This window comes from Lagenorhynchus albirostris, chromosome 5, assembly GCF_949774975.1.
Source record: "Lagenorhynchus albirostris chromosome 5, mLagAlb1.1, whole genome shotgun sequence".
In the NCBI taxonomy this organism is placed as follows: Eukaryota; Metazoa; Chordata; class Mammalia; order Artiodactyla; family Delphinidae; genus Lagenorhynchus; species Lagenorhynchus albirostris.
Genome location: NC_083099.1, coordinates 142,568,082 through 142,589,574, shown reverse-complemented (window position 1 = coordinate 142,589,574; position 21,493 = coordinate 142,568,082). Strand labels below are relative to the sequence as shown.

Genomic DNA, 21,493 nt, shown 5'->3' with positions numbered 1-21,493 from the left:
CTGTCCAGATCCTGAGCCCGAGGACGACACCGTGACCAGGGGCCTCCTTCCAGCCGCTGAGCCGGGGCCCAGCCGTGGGGCTGCGCGGGCAACTCCAGGGCACTTGCTGGCTCACGTGAGGGATCTGCCTCCTGACCCCACAGAGCCTTCTGCTTCAGGGACGGTGGGGACGAATTATTCACTCACAATTTTCTGTCGTCACGGACTCCTTGGCCCGACTTCCCCCAAATCCAATGGGATGAGACATCCCGAAGTCCAAAACACTTGACAAGTGAGTGGGCCACGAACGGGGCGTGGTCCCCGGAAGCCACGCACCCGAGCCCGTCAGGCTAGTCCCCGAGCCCGTCCTGAGGCCGCCAGCCCCGCCCCTCCCCTGCGACCACCAGCTTCCCCTCCCCCTCCTGCACCGAAGGCCCTTGCATGCAGCCATGCTCTGCAGTAAGCAGGTTGCCCTCAATTTTGAAAACTTAGGAAACGACCTTCAAGATGTTGGGTGGCCTCGTGAGCCAGTTTGGTGCGCTTGCACGGGCCGTTCGCAGGCTCATTAGTCCCGTTAAATCCTGCTGAGCCCCAGCTGTAACCTCAGCCTCCTTAGTGGCGTGGCGTTCCGGGGGTGACGGGCCACACCGTCACCACGCGGTCTCTGGACCACGGGCGTGAAGCAACGCAGGACAGCAGACAGTTGCAAGCTGGGCCCGTCAGCAGAGCACTCGGTGCAGCCCGGCACACGGCAGGCGCTCAGTGTGTGCAACCGCCAGCATCATCTTGGCTGGCGTGGTGCATCTCTCCCCTTGACCTGAACATCTGCTTTGACCACCGTTTCGGCAAAGGGTCTGGCTGTAGCCCAAACCCCACTTTCCAAGAAATGCCTGGGGCATGTTTTGCCTGGATTTCGGCAGCCTGGGCCACCTCACCCTGGCTCTCCAGGGGATGTGTGGAGGGACCCTTATTCCGCGGGACAAGTGATTTCTGTGTCCAGAACCTGGCATCGCTCCCCTGACGGGCCGCTCTGTGCTATGGGGACGTCCGCACGGGATTGGGGCCTCTGGGACACCAGGACACTCGTCCCCTGGAAGCCAAAGGCCTTTCTCCTTTTATCGTTCCCCTTTTCAAAAAATCGATGCCAACTCTGTTCAAGTTGGGGCCGTAAATCCTAACACTCTGATCTGCAAGAAGATTACTGGCCTTTTCTGTGACGTCATCCTCCCAGCCTCCCTCTGCCATAAACTCTCTTTTATGATAAGAAACCTGTGTCATCGGAAAGCAAATCCCAGACGGTGCCCACCCCAGCCAGAGCTGGGATCCTCCAGCTCTGCTTTCAGGGAAAAAACCCCCCAGGGCCCCTCTCGGCTCCGCGTGGCCGCGCAGAGCTCTCCCCGGCCGTCCGCCGCGCTTGCCCAGCGCAGACCTTACCTGTTGCTTCTAGCTGCCAGCTCGTCCCTCATCTTTTTAATGTCACTCTTGCATTTCTCAACCTCCACCACTTTCAGTCCTTCCACTGGAGACCAAGAGAAACAAGGGGGTTACCATGGATACACGTGGAGGCTGGGGAGGCTGGTAACTGGGGGCTCGCCCGTGGCTCCCAAGTCCCCGGGGGTGAGGGGCGGAAGCTGGCTCAGGCACTGATTCCCAGTCCCGCCCACACCGCCGATTCTCAGGCCTCCCGCCCCCCACGCGGCTCAGCCACAGCCTGTTCATCACGAAGCCCCTCCCCCTCCCCGCTTCCCGAATCGCCACCGTTCCCGCACGTACTTCTTGCTTTTTCTCCGTACCCCTAAGCGCCAGCTGAGGACAGAGGATCTTTTATCCCCAAAAGAAAAAGGGGGTACGTGTTCCCAGGGTAGTAAAATGCAATGAAGCGCTCGGGGAGCAAAACCACAGCCTTCCCAGCAAGGATGAAAATTTCGTTAAGGCAAAAGCTTTGCAGTTGAAGGTCCTGGGTAGAGCAGTTAACCGGGAGAAGCGCTGCCTTGAAACGGATGAGAAATGATCAGGCCAGGGGAAGGACGAGCGGAACCCGCGCTTGGTCACATTCCCAGGGTCCTGCAGCACCGGGTCCCCTAAGTCAGAACACTATGGTTTTTTTCATCAAAGGATGAACTGGCGCTACGCCTGCCAGCGAGCGTTCAACTTCAAGGCGTTCACTCTGGCAGATGCATATTTAGTTCAGAAACGCTGCCAGTTTTGGAAGGGCTTTCAGATTAGAGTCAAGTCATAAGAAATAAAAAAGATTAGCTCTGTTACTTGGTAATCACACCTCGATTTTTATGCAGAAAGATACTACCCACGATGCCACTCATTCCCCTTTCCATCAAGCGGAATATGGCTAAAAATAAAATGCAGGTGATTTCTAAGAGAAAAACAAAGCAACTCAGCGACTTCCGTGGGCTTCCACCCGTCTCCCATCCGGAGGAACTGTCAGCAGCTCTGGGGCTCGCGGCTGGGGGAACTCTCCCAGCGCCGAGCCCCCGGGCAGCCCTCCCGGAACCACGATCTCCCTGGGTGGGTTTTCTAAACATTTCAGTGTCAGCGGCCAAGCGGGGGCAAGGTTATGTGGGACCACTGCTTCTTTCCGTGGCAGGAATCTGGAGGATCTGATACTCGGATCTGGTCCCGGTGACCTGCTTCTGTGCCGTGCGGGATGCCAAGGGAGAGGCTCAAACACCATCTCCACCCTCCTGTACCAGGACGCGGGACCAGCGAGGTGGGGAAGCCAGGGAACTGGACATCGGTACTTTGTGCTCCCACCAAGAGCCCACACTCTCCTTTGGGGTGCGGTGCCCTCAGCACTTTCTCGCATCGCGGACGCCGTTAGGAGGTGGATGAAACCATGGGTCCTCTTCCAAGAAAAAGCACATTAGCACACACCCTTTACGGTTTGCGTTTGGACCAGGCGTACGCGGCCTCTCAGGCATTTCTCGGCCGCCGTCCCGTTGCAGGACGCTTACCCCGAGGAGGAGAGGACCACCGCGGAGCTGTGTCTGCGGGTCTGCGAATGGGACAGATGGTAGATTCAACACCAGTGGCAGGAAGGGGCCCAGGAAGGGGTTGTTAACACGTGAAGGGCAGAAAATTTTGGAAAGTTGAATAGATCTGGAGAAGAGACCCGGCATGTGGCATAGACTTGGATCCAAAAAGTGGATCCATCTGGGGAAGAGATGGAGCACGCAGTATAGAGTCCAAACAGGGTAGCGGTGCCCTGCCTGCAGGGTCCACGGGTACCATTCATTCCGTTTCCAGCATCACTTCTCTGAATACAAAATAACCTATGATCATTGTAGAAAATGGAGGAAATAGAGTATCTCAAAGAAGAGTATTTAAAAATTTATCCATGGGGCTTCCCTGGTGGCGCAGTGGTTAAGAATTCGCCTGCCAAAGCAGGGGACACGGGTTCGAGCCCTGGTCCGGGAAGATCCCACATGCCGCGGAGCAACTAAGCCCGTGTGCCACAACTACTGAGCCTGTGCTCTAGAGCCCGCAAGCCACAACTACTGAGACTGCGTGCCACAACTACTGAAGCCTGTGCGCCTAGAGTTTGTGCTCTGCAGCAAGAGAAGCCACCGCAGTGAGAAGCCCGCGCACCGCAACCAACGGTAGCCCCCGCTCGCCGCAACTAGAGAAAGCCTGCGCGCAGCAACAAAGACCCAACACAGCCAAAAAAAAAAAAAAAAAAAAAAAATCCATGATTCTATTGGCCCAGAGAACTCATTTGATATTGTATATATTGGTGTGTATCCCTCCAGGCATTTTTCTCCCACCCCCATGCAATCTAAAGATCTATTTATCTTTCTTAATTTAAAAAAGGCAGAATTGGGATCATGTTTTCTCATCTGCTTTTCTCCATCATCAGCAAGTCAAGGGTGCTCCCGTTAGCAGCTGCCTCGCAGCTCATGGTTTCTGCTGGCTGCCTGATGTTTGATTGTGTGGTATTGAAACTGATGTAGGTCGGTTCCTGGGCCATTTATCGGGGGCGATGTTAAGATTAAGCCTTTTGGGCAACACGGAATGATAGAATTTACTGTAATGATGTTTATGAAATACAGCCTGGTTGCCAAGGAAACTGATAGTGAGTAATGAGATGGCAAGAGTGCATTAATCAATGGAAGAGAAAAACAGTGCGTCACGGGATTAAAGAGCCGCACCGCCGGGCGGAAGCCAGGAGGCAGCGAGAGCGCTCGGCGGATTCGGCTGCCGCCCCCAGGCCTTGCTGGACACCAGGATGCCTTGTGGAAGATCCTGGGGGAGGGAGAAGGCCGTCCGAGCTGGGCCTCCCCCAGGTCCTGGCACTGACACCAGGGAGGACTCAGGGTTGAGACGGATGTCAGTTTCCCACTTGTCAGTCTCAAACCTGAAACACAGGCGGGCACGGACCAGAACCCCAAACTGAAGCACAGGCTCCACAGCCCCGGGCTGAGTGGCAGGGTGAGCACCACCTGGACGCTGCTGTCCCCTCAGACTTTAGAAGGGGTCACGGCCACCCTAGAGGACCTTTAAGAATGATTTTCTAAGAGGGACACTGGCTTCGGGGACGGGGCCTCAGCAGGCAGGAGTAACAGCACGGTCACGGTCAGGTCACGAAGGCAGCTCTGTCCTACTCCCTTCTCCCCCTGACCCGCTGGGCTCTCCTAAGAGGCTGGCTGTGGGCAGGCGAGGCCCTAGTTAGGCTGCAGAGCTTTGGAAGTTGTTTATAGCCACGTAGGAATAGAGCCTCGGGTTTCAGCACTTCCTCCAAGGACTTTGGTAAAGAATTTGCATAAAGCACATTTCCCCGGTGACAAGAAGAAAAGCAAGCTTTGGTTTCAGTTTTCTGGGTTGTTTGCATGACCTGGCCGTAAACTTTGCCCCATGGGGCCAGCTCTCTAGTCTGTAGGTTCTGGGCCAGGCCCCGGCAGGGACAAACGCTGAACAGGGGCAGGACTGCCCTGTGCCCACCGCAGGGCGCCTGGGCCCTTCCCGCAAACAAGGAAGGACGGGAGGGAGGGGCGCCCCTGGATGGCCCATCTCCAACCGGGAAGTGAGGGGAGGCCCTGGATGTCCTGTGTTTAGGAAATGGCTTCTCACCTAAGCGAGACCCCAGCCTCCCGAAGAAGGAAAACATTTCGTAGAAAAGGAAGGAAAGCTTTTAAGGTGAATTAAGAGCTATGGCAGAATTTACATTTGATTCCAAAGAATTATACACTTGAGAAGGTCAAAAAAAAAAGGCAGGAAATTCCATTTAAAACAAGTCAAATCAATGTAATGTGGTTTACAGATGGGCAGTTCTCGCTGGTGCCTCGTTGAATTCAAGAGGCAGAGAACAGCTCCGAACAGCTCACACATACCAGACAAAGTGTGTGTGTGCGTGAGCACGGTGTGTGTGTGTGTGTGTGTGTGTGTGTGTGTCCATATCTGGTCGGGCCCCGCGGAGCAGCCCGGCAGTCATATTCCCGGCAGCCTTCCCAGGCCAGCAGCACAGGCCGGCTTGCTTCTGGCAGCTCTGCAGGGTCAGGGCTGACCTTCTGAGTGGCTGGGATGACCAGTTCCCCAAGTGACCTGCGGGAGAGGTCCAGCTGCAGAACCCCTGTCCTCAAAAGGCCTCCCCTGTCCATTTCCAAGGTCCCTGCGATGTCTTCGGGGGAGGCCCTGATTGCTGTGTCTGGGCGGCTCTTAGGAACTCACACCCCCCGGGGCTGAGCACAGATGAGGTGACCACGCCCACCTTCGCGCTAACGCAGAGGCGGGTGGAGCCCGGGGAGTGGTCAGCCACAAGCGCCAGGAAAGGATGCGTCCAAAGCCAGGTGGAGTTCAGGGAGGATGAGGGCCCCCTCCGGGGGTGCATGGGCCCCCATAGCCATGTTCCTGTGGGCAGCGGGCAGCCGGGAGGTGGTGGGGAGGCCAGGGGCTGATGCAGGGAGAGGTGCCAAAGTGGGCCATGGCGGGGAGGCCGCTGCCCACACCTGGCCACCTGACCGCAGCTCCTGGAACCCTAACCCTAACGTCCTCTTCCTCCTGAGAAATGCAAGCTCTCTCCATCCCACTCCTTCAGTGCCCAGGTCTCTGGTGCTAGAAATTAATACCACTAGTAAAAACGCTAGTAATTTTGCAGTGAGCCTGAGCTGGGGGTGAAGGGGCGATGCCATCCTCCAGGTAATTTATGCCCATGTGCATGAATTATCTGATCTACACGGGAGCCCCAGGAGGAGATGCGAGCTAGTTCTGGAGGATTCCGGGCAAGGACATGCTGGGAAGAAGGTCATCGGGGATCCATCCTTTAATGGTCCTCAATCCACAAGCCACTTGAAGGCAAAATAAAAACACTTCTCGGACTGATTGGTGTCCCCTCGGCCAGATACCGGAAGCCTCTCAAGTTGAAGTCAACACAGCTCCCTGTAGGAGTTCTGAGAATTAATTAGCGGCCTCTTCAACTTGTCTGTTTCCAAGGAACGGCGGCACTGGAGCTGGCTTCCATGTGGGGCGGGGGGAAGTGGTCAGAGGCGCCGGAGGAGAGGACGACGGAGCAGGAGGCACCTGTCACCCCCCAGCCTTCCCCACCCCCCGGGCATCTGCTCTCCAGGTGGGGACTGTATGTTCATCTCTGTGACTGTAGGTGGTGACTCGGCAGTGAATGTTTGCTGTGTTCTTTGGCAGGACCTCTTCCCACGTCCAGAGAGCTCCCTACTCTATGGGGCTTGGTGGGAAGCTGAGCTTGTCGCCCATGGCAGAAGACGGAAACCCCAAACGCTCACGGCAGTGGGTTGAACTGCGCCCCCGTCAAGGACAGGCTCACATCCTGACCCCCAGAAGGAGAGTGTGACCTTGTTTAGAAAAGGATCTCGAGATGAGATCGTTCTGGGTGAGGGTGGGCCCTGAATCCACAGACAGGTGTGTCCTGATAGAAGGACGACCTGGATGCAGACGCAAGGGGAGAAGGTCACGTGCAGGCGGCGGCAGCCTGGAGGGATGAGGCCACACGCCAAGGCCCGTGGGCGTCCTGGAAGCCGGAGCAGGCCCGGGACAGATTCCCCTCCAGAAGGAGCGGACCCTGCCGACACCTTGGTCTCGGACTTCTGGCCTCGAGACAGTGGGGGAATTCATTTCTGCTGTTTTAAGCCCCCAGTTTGCGGTGCTTCGTCACGAGAGCCACAGGACACTGACACTTGCTTTCCTTGGCCGTCCTTGCAGCGAGGGTGTGGGCACCTGCTCCAGCTCTGTCCAGACTCTGGATCTGTAGCTCGTGTACAGAGAAGCAGCCTGATGTATGCAGCAGGGACTACAGGGGCTATGGGGGCCCAAGCACAGATCTAGGGGTGCCGGGGGGTACTGTACATCTGGGGCTCAGATCCACCAGGTCGGCATCCTCACAGCATCAGCTCTATGTGGGGTTTGGGGCATCGCTCCTGCTGCAGAGCTACTGAGCCCTGGTCCTGAGCCCTCCTGACACCCAGGGGAGCTCCCCCAATCCCCTAGGGCAAAACCTCTTTTCTGCTCAGTGCAGCCATGACCAGTGTCTGCGGCCGTAGCCGCGAGGCCAGCTGTCACAGCTGCTTTCTAACCTGCATCCTCAGGCCCTCCCCGCCCTGCTGTGGCACTGGCTCCCCATGGGGAAAGGTGATGGTGAGAGCAGCCCCACCAGGACCCCGGGGCTGGTTCCGGTTTTATTTACTTTTCCACTTTGCTGAATGAACTTCAGCAGGTCACTTGATCTCTCGGGGGCTCCTTCATCACCAATGGGGAAAATAAAACTGTTCTGAAGCTCTAATGACCAAATGGATTTTATTTTTTTACCCAAACCAAAGTTTCTTTATTATGAAGCTCTCTCTTTTGAAAAAACATCCAGCAGAAACAAGTGCTCTATTCCAACCCCTTTATTTTTAGGGTATCGGCAACCACTCCCAGAAAACTAAGTTCACAGCAGTTTCTGGGTACCATGATTTTTGGGGGAGAAAAACAAAGCTCCCAGGGTGATATGACCAAATGGATTTTTAAAATGTTGCCCGACTTTGAAAAGGGTAACTGTATAAATCATGATTCAAGTTATTTAGGTGAATTGGTTTTGGACATGATCCTGAATGATTTTTCTTGTACAAAATCCAAGCCATTCATACAAGATATGAAAAGTGACATTCAGTGAGTCAGCCAGGTAGAGTCTGTGATGCCATGACCCCGACGGCCTCAGGTTTGGAGTGTGTTTGCTCATTCCGGAAGTCAGTAAATGTGGTGCCCATGAGCCATTAACCTTGGCCTTGACACTGACAAAGAGCCTTCCCGTTGTGCATTGAATGGGGAATTGCGGGTCACGTGGAATTCAAGCTTTGTTCCTTATTTGATGGATGGGAACACAAAGGGTGAGTGACTGGAAGCTGTTTTCCTCCCAGAGTTTCAGCTATTTGGTCACTGAATCAAGACTTGGTAATGATTTAGTGGACATCCTCCCCCCAGATTGTGAAACCACAGAGTGTGGGTCGGTGCATTCTCCTTTTTGTAAAAAGACACACACACAAGTTATTCTGCAGAAGTTCTTCCCTGGAGGGGGCTACGTCTGGGGGCCTCACGGTTTCCTTCTGTGCTCTCCTGCACTCAAGAGACCCTATTCCAGGGGCTGTGCTGCGATAAGTACCATGTTGCAAGTTACTGCACACTTAGAACACGTCATATGTTACTGAGTTACTTTTAAAATAGAAATAAAACACTTAAGATTCATCACTGTTCTAGCACTTGTTAACTTCAAAGGTAACTTTCGCGCATTTCCCAAAGAAGAGACATTTGCTGTCAGCCTCAGCTCCGTTGCCATCACCAAGCACCAGGGTTTTAAGTGGTTACTTTAAGCAGAGGTTAAAAGACAAATCAGCGAAAGGGAATGAACGTGCCACTCACATTCAACGCGCTTCTCTAGCACTGCCAAGTGATGCGCAACTTCGGCTTTCAGTTCGTTGATTTTAAATGCTCTAGGAAGGAAAAAACAAAACAACACAACTCATCAAATTCTCCAAGTTAAAATGGGTTCCGCCAACATCTGCTGACTCCCTGCCGTGGTGAGCCCTACAGGTGGGCTGGCGAGGGGCTCGAACAGAGGAGTTGCTTTTAAGGAACTCACGGGAGTTGGGGAGGGGTGCTGAGGGGAGGGAGGAAAAAGATACCCCTTTGAATTATCTCAAAGGTGTATTTTCCAAGATGGGAACGTAGAGCAGGTATGCTTACTTCCCCATACGTGGGCAGTGAGCAGATGCTCTCCGGGGAGGACCGTGTCCTCTGCTCACAGAGGGCATGGTCCAGCCCCACACCCTGCCCTGCTGGGCACAGACCGTCTCAGGGGACCTGAGGTGCCCTTCTCCGGGAGGCTCCAACCCATTCAGTTCAACAACTCCTGGGCTTTAAGAAAATACCCTACGGCCTTTCCCCATTTTAACTACCCTCGGGCAGTGAGATGCCACAGCGAGGTAGCTGAGAAATGGAAAGCACTGACCCAGAACCGGCAGGATGACTCAGAATGGAGAGGAAGCCGCACAGCTGCACAGGATCTCTGTGAACGCTGTCAGCTCTTGTAGGTTGAAGTCCTAGCCCCAGAAGAGCCAGCTGGGAAGATTACCAGCAACACGGGCTCTCGTTCTGAGAACACCCACTTGACACGGTCTGTGGCACCTGGCATCTGTTTCCTGGACCCCATCCAAGCTGGCTTAGGTACGTAAGTCCCCAAAGGATTCCACTGGGGAGGCAGCTTCTGGGGGCGATGTATCAGACCCTGCCAGCCGAGACAACCTCAGAGCAAGTGGCCCACCCCAGCCATGAAGAGAAAAAGCGCCCAGCTCTGGAGATGACGCATCCAGAAGATTCCGTACCTTGAGAACTGCTCTGCCACCTGGGTCAGCACGCTCTGGATCAACTCTTCTTTCTCTGCAGACGAAGAAAGAAAGACTGATGGGAAAGGGCACGCTGTGCGGACCACGGGCTGAACCCGCACGTCGTGGGCAGTGGCGTCAACACCGTGCCCGGGAGCCACCCGGGAACCTGGAGGGATGCTCTGGCCGCCTCTCAGCAGCAGGGCCTCTCCTGGGCCCGGGATTTCCTGTCCACCTTCAGACGCTCTTTCCCTCCTGGACTCTCAGTACTCTCAGCGGAGCCTGGGCAGAGTGACCGGGGCTGAGGCCCGCCCGCGGTCCGCACCAGCCGTAAAAAGCAGGCAGGACTGGGCCCTTAAATACGGGCCATTTGCACGTGGTGCCCTGGTCCACTTTATGGGGGCAATTACTATGACAAAGCGCGTTCAAGGCATATTTTGAGTGCAAAACAGTGTTCTCACGGCAGGTCCCGGAGGGAGGAAGCAGGCCGGGCTGAGCAAGTTTGTCCCTTTGTTGCTGGGCATATAAAACTGGGCTGGGTGGCTGGTTTTACAAGGTTCAGGTCCCAGGCTGAATACAACCTGCCTGTCTTCCTGTTTCCTGACCGGGCCCAAGGCGGGATGCCTCATAGGAAGGTGTAGACTGCACGGCACTGTTCCAGCAACTCCACCCTCTGAGGAAGGGAGGGTTCTCCTCCTGGATCCAGATGGTCATTTAGTTCACGCCCTGAAACGCTGGGGACCTAAACAAGGCCTCCTCCTGAGCTCATGTCATCTTCTATATTGACTCTAAAACCAACACAAGTCAAAACTAAACCAAGCCTGTCCAGACGAACAAAAAACCTTGATAATCCAATCTGGCAACAGGGCTGAAAAGCTAAAAATGATCCAGTGTCTTCATTTCTAGGAGAAAGATGTTCATCACAATGTTATTTAACACAGTGAAAACTGTAACGGCCTATATACCCATCAAATGCACATCACTTATGGCTTATAAATGATGGTATATCTGTACTGTGGAAACATATTCTGCTATTAGGAATAACATCTTGGAAAATGTTCATGTCTATTGTTAAAGAAAAAAAAATTGTAGTACAGTGTGATAGCACTTCTGAAAACTTGGGAGGATACATTCCAAAATAATAATTGTAGTTATTTTTGGTTGTAAGATTATATATACACTTTTTCCCTTATTTTTGTTTCTCTATATCTAATACATTTCTATAATAAACATATGTTAATTTCATAAACGTATTTAAAAATTAATCTAAATTAACCTCTTGGACCTTATTCCTTCACTTGCCAAATGAAAGGGTGGACCAGATGACCCAAGGTTTCCTCTGGCTTTAGCATTCTATAACTTGATGAGAAGAAGGGAAACAACATCTCATTGTATCTCTTGGAAATATAAGAGTAAAAATGTCAGCCAGGAAACTTCATTGAGCCATATGTTGAGCTGATCCAAGTTCTATCCTTCAGAGAGGCCCACACCTATCAGGGAAGAAGGGTGGTGACTCCACTGATAAGAATCACCAGAGAGAAGGTTTCACAGCCCTCCTCGGTGAACTCAGCAGGATTTTAGATCACTTCTTCTGAAATCTTTTGCACAGCAAAGCAAACCATAAATAAGATGAAAAGATAACCCTCAGAATGGGAGAAAACATTTGCAAATGAAGCAACTGACAAAGGATTAATCTCCAAAATATACAAACAGCTCATGCAGCTCAATATCAAAAAAACAAACAACCCAATCAAAAAATGGGCAGAAGACCTAAAAGACATTTCAGCGAAGAAGACATACAGATGGCCAACAGGCATGGGAAAAGTTGCTCCACATCACTAATTATTAGAGAAATGCAAATCAAAACTACAATGAGGTATCACCTCACACCGGTTAGAATGGGCATCATCAGAAAATCTACAAACAGCAAATGCTGGAGAGGGTGTGGAGAAAAGGGAACCCTCTTGCACTGTTGGTGGGAATGTAAACTGATACAGCCACTATGGAGAACAGTATGGAGATTCCTTAAAAAACTAAAAATAGAACTACCATACGACCCAGCAATCCCACCACTGGGCATATACCCTGAGAAAACCATAATTCAAAAAGACACATGCACCCCAATGTTCACTGCAGCACTATTTACAATAGCCAGGTCATGGAAGCAACCTAAATGCCCATCAACAGACGAATGGATGAAGAAGATGTGGTACATATATACAATGGAATATTACTTGGCCGTAAAAAGGAATGAAATTGGGTCATTTGTAGAGATGTGGATGGACCTAGAGTCTGTCATACAGAATGAAATAAGTCAGAAGAGAAAAACAAACATTGTATATTAACACATATATGTGGAATCTAGAAAAATGGTACAGATGAACCTATTTATGGGGCAGGAATAGAGACGTAGATGTAGAGAATGGATGTGTGGACACGGGTGGGGGAAGGGGAGGGTGGGATGAATTGGGAGATTAGGATTGATATAAATACACTGCCATGTGTAAAATAGATAGCCAGTGGGAACCTGCTGTATAGCACAGCAAGCTCAGCTTGGTGCTCTGTGATGACCTAGATGGGCGGGATGAGGGGAGGAGGGGAGAGAGGTCCAAGAGCGTGGGGATATAGGTATACATGTAGCTGATTCACTTCGTTGTACAGCAGAAACTAACAGCATTGTAAAGCAACTATACTCCAATAAAAAATATATAAATAAATTAAAATTTAAAAAAGTAATGTATCACATAACCTTCAAGAGTTAGTGATCTGTCTCAAAGTCTTGAGATGTATTTAAAAGTCTATCAACGGGGGCTTCCCTGGTGGCGCAGTGGTTAAGAATCCGCCTGCCAGTGCAGGAGACACGGGTTTGAGCCCTGGTCCGGGAAGATCCCACATGCCACGGAGCAACTAAGCCCATGCACCACAACTACTGAGCCTGCGCTCTAGAGCCTGCAAGCCACAACTACTGAGCCCGTGTGCCACAACTACTGAAGCCCATGCACCTAGAGCCCGTGCTCCACAACGAGAGAAGCCACTGTAATGAGAAGCCTGCTCGCTGCAACTAGAGAAAAGCCCACAAGCAGCAACGAAGACCCAATGCAGCCAAAAATAAATAAATTTAAATAAAAATATGTTTAAAAAAAGTCTGTCAACGACTGCAGAACACATATTCTTTTCAGGTGCCTACAAAGTGTATACCAAAATAGACCCTATGCTGTCCACACACACACACAAAAACCCGCAACAAACGTAAAGGAACTGCAACCATATGGAGTATGGTCTCCGACCTTTAAGAGAATCAAACTAGAAATCAGTAACAGAAAGATAGCAGGAAAATCTCCAAACACTGTGAAGCTAAACAACACACTTCTAAGTAATACATGGGCCAAAGAGGAAGTCTCAAGGGACATAAAAACAGACATTGAACTGGATGAAAATGAAAATACAACACATCAAAATTTAGCTGTGGGACACAACTAAAGCAGTGCTGAGAGGAATATTTATAGCACTTCATGCTTGCATTAGCAGAGAGGAAAACCCTCAACACAATAATCTAAGAACCTAAAAAAAGAAGAGCAAAATAAACCTAAAGCAATAGCAGAAGGAAGGAGATAATAAAAAGCAGAAATCTATGAAATAGAAACAGAAAAACAAGCAGAAAACCAATGAAACAAAGGGCCGGTTATTTAAAAATATCGATAAACTGACAAATCCCTGGCAAGACTAAGAAACACAGATCACCAATATTTGGAATGAAGAGGGGGACAGCACTACAGACCCTGCAGACATCAACAGGATAACAAGGGAACAACTACAAACAACTCTAAACACATAACTTTGACATCCTAGATGAAAATGGACCAATTCCTAGAAAAGTGTGAACTACTACACTCATCCAATATGAACTAGGTAATTTGAACAGTCTGTATCTATTAAGGAAACTGAATTTCTAATTTAAAAACTCCCCCCACGGAAAGTTCCAGGTGCAAATGGTTTCACTGGAGAATTCTACCAAACATTTAAAGAAGAAGTAATACAATTCTGACCAATTTCTTCCAGGAAACAGAAGAGGAGGGTACACTTCCCGATTCATTTTATGAAGCCAGTATTAACCTGATACTAAATTCAACAAAGACAACAAAAAAAGAAAACTACAAATCAATATCCCTCATTAATGTGGAAGCAAAAATCCTTAACAAATTATTAGCAATAGAATTCAGCAAGATACAAAAGTAAAACCGATAAGTGAGTTCAGCAAGTCACAGGATACAAGATAAATATACAAAATTGATTATATACTAGTGATGACCATGGAGACTCTGAGATTAAAATCACAACACCATTTACAAACACTTAGAAAAGCTCAAACAACTTAAGTATAAATGTAACAAAACATATGCAGAAGCTGTGTGCTGAAAGAAATAAAAAAAGATATATAAATGGTGAGACCTACCGTTTTCATGGTTTGAAAGACTCAACATAGTAAAGATGTCATTTCTCCCCAGATTAATATACAGACTTAGCACAATTCCTATCAAAACCCCATCAAGATTTTTTGTAGAAACAGACAAGATTATTCTAACATTCCCATGAAAATGCAAAGGAACCAGGAGAGCTAAAACAATCTTGAAAAAGAAGATAAAATGGGACAAATCAGTCTATCTGACTTTAAGACCTATTACATAGCTAATAATCAAGACTGTGACATTCGTGGAATGTTAGACACAGATAACAGAACAGAGGACCCAGAATGATACCCACACAAACACGCTCAACTGATGCTTGGCCAATGAGCAAAAGCAATTCAATGGTGGAAAGACTGTTTTTCCAACGAATGGGGCTGGAGCAATTGAACTTTCACAGGCACAAAAATAAGCCTCGAATTACACCTCACTGTTTATATAAAACTTAATGCAAAGTGGACCCTGGATGTAAAATAGAAAACTATAAAACTTTTAGGAAAAAAAATAGGGGAAAATGTTCAGGTTCTTGGGCTAGGCAGAGAGTTCTCAGATTTCACACCAAAAACACAGTCCATAAAAGGGAAAATTGATAAACTGGGCTTCATCAAAAGTAAAACTTTTCCTCTGAGAAAAATCCTGCTAAGAGGATGAAAAGCTATAGTCTGGGAAAAAGATATTTGCAAACCACGTATCTGACAAAGACTTGAATATAGACGATGAAAAGAACTGTCAAAACTCGACAGTGAAAAACAGAAGAGCCCAATTTGAAAATGGGCAGAACACACGAGCAGACATTTTACTGAGAGAATATATAGATGGATGACAAGCACATGACAAGTTACTGAGCTACATGAGTCACTGGGAAATGCAAATTAGAACCACACTGAAATACCACTGCACACTTATCAAAAAAGCTAAAATAAAAAAAAAGTGACAACCCCAAATGCTGGAAAAGATGTGGAGAAACTGGATTACTCACACATCGCTGGTGGGAATGTAACACGGTACAGCTACTCTGGAAAATAGTTTGGCAATTCCTTAAAAAAACTAAACATGTAAGTACTGTATGTCTGACCTAGCAATTGCCCTCTGGGGCAGAGAATGACAAGTTATGTTCACACAAAAGCTGGTACATGATGTTCAGAGCGGCTTTTATTTTTAATTGCTCCAAACCAGAAACAACCCAGATGCCCTTCAGTAGGTGAATGGATAAACAGACTGTATTCCGGCCACACCATGAAATATTACCCAGTAATAAAAAGGATTGAACTTGTGATACACGTAACAACCTGGACGCATTTCCAGAGAATTATGCTGAGTGAATAAAGTCAATCCCCAAACTCACCCACTGGATGAAGGCATTTATAGAACGTTCTTGAAATGACAGAAGTATATAAAGATGGAGAACAGATTAGCGAGTGCCAGGGGTTAGGGAGGGGTGGGGAATAGAAGGGAGGGATCTGGGGGAGGCTATAAAAGGAGGGCTCGTGCATTGGGGGGATGGAATGCTCTGTATCTGGACTGCATCAGTGTCAACAGCCCAGGGGTGATATCTTACTACAGTTTGAAAGATGTTACCACTGAGGGAAAAAGGGTAAAGGGTGCCTGGGTCTCTCTGCCTTTTTTCTTACAACTGTATGTGACTCTATAATCATTTTAAACGGTTTAATAAAAAATTTAATAGATAGAATGGAAAGCAAAAGTTAAGGGGGAATTTTCCCTTGGACTTTTGAGGTGGGCTTCTTTGAGCATTATAGCATTTTGATGCCGAAATTTATTACTGTCCCAGCAGTAATAACGCTTCTCGCCACTTCATCCCATACCTTCCTGCTCCCAGCTCAGTCCAAGGTGTGGACACTCGTATTCTGGTCCACAGAATAGCTACACCTCAGCCCATGTGCCACCCGTGGCAACAAACCCGATGTCCTCCGAAAGGGCATCGGCACAGAGGTGAGCTGGTGGCAAGAGAGCCTCAGGGTGCCACTGCCCAGGCTGCGGTGCTCACGCCGCTGCCATGTATGTAATTTCACCCTGAGCTGCCTCTTGAGATACTGCGCAATCTGCATTCTTTTGCAAGGGGAAAAGAGCGAAAAAATGCCTCTATGCGAAAGGCCAACCACACCCACACAACCATAAACAGAGCCTGATCAGGAAGTAGGTGCCTCCCGCCACCCCCCACCCCCTGCACCCCAGAGCACTGGCATTCCTGTCGCGGGCCACTGTTTCCTCCCAGGGGAGTTCCGAATTTAAAATGAATTGACTTAATGTGTGTAAAGTACTCAGGGCAGCGCCTAGCCCGTGGCGAGCGCTCCGATGTTGGCTGTTGGCTGTTGCTACTACGTTAAAAGTGTTATTACATCACTAAGGGTCCCTGACACCCACAGGTGTTGTTATTACATCACTCAGGGTCCCTGACACCCACAGGTGTTGTTATTACATCACTAAGCGTCCCTGACACCCACAGGTGTTGTTATGACATAACTATGGGTCACCAACAGACACAGGTGTTGTTATTACATCACTGGGGGGTCCCTGACATCCACAGGTGTTGTTATTACATCACTAAGGGTCCCTGACAGCCACAGGTGTTGTTATGACATAACTAAGAGTCACCAACAGACACAGGTGTTGTTATTACATCACTAAGGGTTGCCAACAGCCACAGCAGTTGTCATTACATCACTGAGGGTCGCTGGCAGCCACAGGCTCTCTGACACCTTCTCTTGCTTTGAGTGTCTTCCCCGGTGCGTGCACTGTCCCTGGGGTGACAGGCAGAGCTCTGGGGGGAACCAGGTCCAGGCTGAGAAGAAGCCACATCTTTCCTGCACTGTCCCGAAGGTGCTCTTCATTCCCCTAGAAGCCTCAGATAGCCCTAAACCCCTGCACCTGGGGGCAAGAAGCAGTTTTCAGTCACAAATATTAGTCATGCCCAACCTTGGTGGCCAAACCACACCCTATCAGAAAAGTCTGACAGCATGTGGGAAACCCATCTATTTCCTAGATGCTACGTGGCATATATCGAATTAAAAAAATCGAAGCATATTCAAGTGTTTTTGCTTTGCAAATTTTAAAATAGCTTTAAGAGTAACCAGCCACAGCCAGGGATGCTGGCAATTCAGGGTTGGACCTGATTGGGTCTTTGGGGTCTCTCTGGATCTCGAAGTTTTTGAGAAAATTGGGAGACAGGAACTACGACTGAAAGAATGGGAGTCAGAGCAGAATGGTTGCTGATCCACAGGATGGAGGCTGAGGGGGAGCCAGCCGAGTCATGGGTGACTCACGTGCTCTCCAGAGAAAACTCCGCTCCATGAGAACAGCTGACGTACCATCAGAAGTGTCCCTGAACCTAGCACGCGCTAGCGAACATCCGGGACACCGCTCCAAGCTCGCCGTGATTTACTCCTAGGCACCCACAGCTTTCACAAAAGCAAAAGATTTAATAAAGGCCAAATGGTCCGTCGTAAGCAGAGGTCTCCGTAGGCTTCTCATCAGCCTCTTCGGGTCTGGGCTGCTTTTCCCTGCTTCCACCTGGATGGGCCTAGCCTAGATATTCCGGGGGCCTTATCTGGCTGGCCTCTCAGGTGATGGGCCCCGACGGGTAAATGCTGGGGCTGGCAGGGTCTCCCACACATCACAGAAGCGTTTAATTTAGTTCCAGGACAATCTTGGAGCCTGGCAGAATCCGAGTCCTGTTTTAAAGATGCTGCTGGATCAGCCCAGATTCTGGCCGTGAATCTGCACCAGGGAGGCCCCAGGAGCTTCCACTGGAACAGAACCGAGGGGTCCGGAGCAGCCCACCCTGCGCAGACGGGTGCAGAGCCGCCTACTGGGGTTTGTGGGCAGGACACCGCCCGTGGGCTGGCAGGACAGCACGCACCCCCTCAGCCCCGCCCTGCCCTGCCCCGATGCCGGCGGCTGCCCGACTCCACGCTGGCCTGCTGCAGACGCTTCGAGGAACCCGCCTCCACCTCTCCCAGCCCTTCCAGGAACTGTTTACTTGTTTCAGACAAATCCTGAGTCTCTGCAGCACAGAAGGACATAAAGATCTGGTTTAACTGATCGACAGGACAGCCTGGCCCCCTCATTCCTGAAGGTCACCTTGAAGGTGACGCCCTGATTGGACAGGCCAGCCAGGTGACGGGCACCTCTCATCCCACCCCATGCTGGACGAGACAATGACAGCAATGGCCATTCCTCCATCCTCTGCTCACCTGAGCTGGCCGGCACGCATACCTTCCTCCCCCGCTGCAAATGGAAGCAAACGCAGCCCTGGTAATATGCTGGCTCCGCACCTGTGCATGCAGGGAGGGGACACCCTGCATGGGGACACCGGCACCTGAACCCCCGCCCCCAGTGGTGCGATGGGTGGACCGCCTGGAGTCCACGGTGGGTCCCAATCTCTCCTGATACGTCTGCAACTGTTGCACAATGTTGCTATTGTGTCTCCATGCTGTTAGTATGATGTGTGAGCTGTCCGACCTTATCTACCTCACCTGAAGCCCTGAGCATCGTTCAAAAAATACATACTTAACAGACACCCTCCCAAAGCTTTTTTTTTTTGCGGTACGTGGGCCTCTCACTGTTGGGGCCTCTCCAGTTGCGGAGCACAGGCTCCGGACGCGCAGGCTCAGCGGCCATGGCTCACGGGCCCAGCCACTCCGCGGCACGCGGGATCCTCCCGGACCGGGGCACGAACCCACGCCCCCCGCACCGGCTGGCGGACTCCCAACCACTGCGCCACCAGGGAAACCCAAAGCTTTTTTTTTTTTTTAAATGGATATCCCTTCAGAAAGGGGTGTTTTGCTTTGCATTAGGGAAAATCACCCCCATTACTTGGCCCAAAGAGACACCCCAAGGCCCTGAAGATTCGGGGTGTGTTTATTTCCAGGGCTGTGTGTAGGAAGGGCCTAGAGGGGACTCCCTCTCGGTCCCCTCCTGCCCCTCCTTCTGGGAGGTGGCACTGCCCCTCTCCAGGAAAGAAGTGGGGGAATTCACCTCTGCCCCACTTTGGCTCTCCGGGCCCCTCCAGCCAGAGAGGATGTTCTAGCCCTGGGCACAGTCATCGGCAATTCACTGTTTATGGATGTCATAAAGTAGACGTGCAGAAGGAGGACGCTTCCTTTACAACCCAGGAGCACAATAAAATGATATGATGAACAGTGACCTGGCCTCGCTCCTTAAAGGAACAGGTGCCCTTTCCACGGTCTGTCCTGTTGAGAAATCACCCTTGTTTATCAGCGGCCAAAGGGCCGTCCCAGGTGACCCACGGTGTGACTTTGACTAGATGCTTTCACCTCCTGTTAGCCACTCAGATGTGGCAAAGAAAGCAAAGTGGACCAAAGGGCGCTGGCGACCACATCCGACATTTGGAGAATGTCCCGTAACCGTCTCGGCCGAGTCCTCGCAGGATCACTGCAGACTCGCCGGACCTCCGCGGCAGGGACTGGGTTGCTTTCTTTTCCCCTTTCGCTTTTGGAGCTGGGATTTGTACTGTGCGTAGTTGAGTCTGATCTCAGCTGTTGGATACAATTCCTCCCTATGGCCTCCTTTCCACGTAGTTTTGAGAAAAATGCCTTGGAGGGAGAAGCTTCTGGGACAGCTAGCAATGCAAGTTTTCTTTATTGTTCTATGGATTGCAACAACCAAAACAATCTTCATGGAGCGCTTTCTAGGTTCCAGGCGCTGTCCTGAGTGGTTTGCCCACGTTGATCATGTAAAGCCTCCTAAGAGCTTGAAGTGGCTGCGGAGAGAAAGCCATGGCACGACCCGGCCAAGCCCACCTTGCCCCGCCCCCCACCAGGCATGTCCCCACATGGGACTGCAAAGATGGGCAGTGTCGCACGGAGCCCAGGGGGCAGAGATGTTCTGCACGCTAGCCTCCTCCCTGAGAGCCACCCCTCCTCCATGGTGTGGTCGGGGGGTGGACTTTTCAGGGAGGAGGCCACGGGTGTGACGTTCTCTTGAGGATGCCCTCGGAGGAATCTGAATCTGAGATCCAGCCCCTGATTGACTGTACAAGCTGGAGGGACTTTGTCCATTATGTGATAACCTTGAATGTCTCAGTGAGGGGACACTCTGTGGGAACGTTTAATTACGGTGAAACCAAAGGGAGTCAAGCCCGGTTCACTGCGTCTGGGCTTTGACGGTGTGTCACATGACCCCAGAAGACCGGCGTCAGGGAGAATTCTGTCAGGATCAACTCCGATCCAGTAAGATGATCGAAGGTGGTTCACACGACAGGAGGGCTCCTGTAAAGCTCTATTAAGAGACTGAACCCTTTTTGAGAACCATCTGTGGACGTTAATGTTGCACAATTGCAGAGGCTGCACAAGATAAACTAAAAACAAAAAACCCCAGATGACACAGAAGTTGAAATGAGCATGTCCCTATAATTGCCTTTTATGTGGCAAATGTAAGTACATCCAAAAACTAAAGAAAAAAGATGTTAGTAAGTAGTAAACAGACAGGGGATCTTAAAAGAGGAATCCATGAATAAGAACAGAATGAAACTGTTGAATTTAAAAGTGTATCTGAAACAAAAAATTCACAGATGGGTTTAGAGCAGTTTGGAGTGAGCAGCAGAGTCAGGGGAATTGAGGGCAGATCATTAGGAATTCTCCAATCTGAAGAGCAAAAAGAAAAAAATCTTAAAAAAATAACAGAGCCCGTCACACGAGGGATAAGAGCAAACTTTCTAACATGCATGTAATTAGTCTCAGAAGGAAAGGCGTGAGAATGGTACATAAAATACACGTAGTGAAATAATAGTGGAAAATTTTACAAATTTGATGAAAACACATTTATATACCATGGAAGCTCAACAAAGGACACCAAACAGGATAAACAGAAAGAAAACCAGGGCACGACATGGTCAAAGTGCTGAAGCCCAGATATAAAGGAAAAACACCTTGAAAGCATCCAGAGGGGAAAAAGGGATGATATGATTCATAATGAAATGATTCATCTGCAGGGGAAAGAGACCATAAAAGCTGACTTCTCAGCAGAAACAATGGAAGCCAGGGAAAAAAAAAAAAAAAAAAGGACATCTTTAGACCTCTTTTAAAAAACAAAAACAAAGCTCTGAATGCAGCATTCTACACCCTGAAATATGTTTCCAAACGAGGGCAAACGGAGACATGTTCAGAGAAGCAACAGCTGAGGGAATTAGTCACTAGCTGTTCTGCGCTTCAAGAGATGCTCAGGGAAAAAAGAAAA

The 21,493-nt window shown here is 50.1% G+C and overlaps 1 protein-coding gene across 4 annotated transcripts in view; it reads right to left on the bottom strand.

The window, feature by feature from the left end:
* PDE9A (phosphodiesterase 9A) overlaps positions 1-21,493 on the bottom strand; it is a 96,852-nt gene that overhangs the window by 21,003 nt on the left and 54,356 nt on the right. For all 4 annotated transcript variants that reach the window (XR_009540828.1, XM_060150984.1, XM_060150985.1 and 1 more), the window contains exons 5-7: positions 9,816-9,870; positions 8,854-8,924; positions 1,414-1,498 (exon numbers count right to left, since the gene is read on the bottom strand). Coding sequence is in view for 3 of the 4 variants with exons in the window: in XM_060150984.1 (XP_060006967.1) it covers positions 1,414-1,498; positions 8,854-8,924; positions 9,816-9,870 (211 nt within the window). In the remaining variant the exon portion in view is untranslated. The remainder of the gene's footprint in view (positions 1-1,413; positions 1,499-8,853; positions 8,925-9,815; positions 9,871-21,493) is intronic.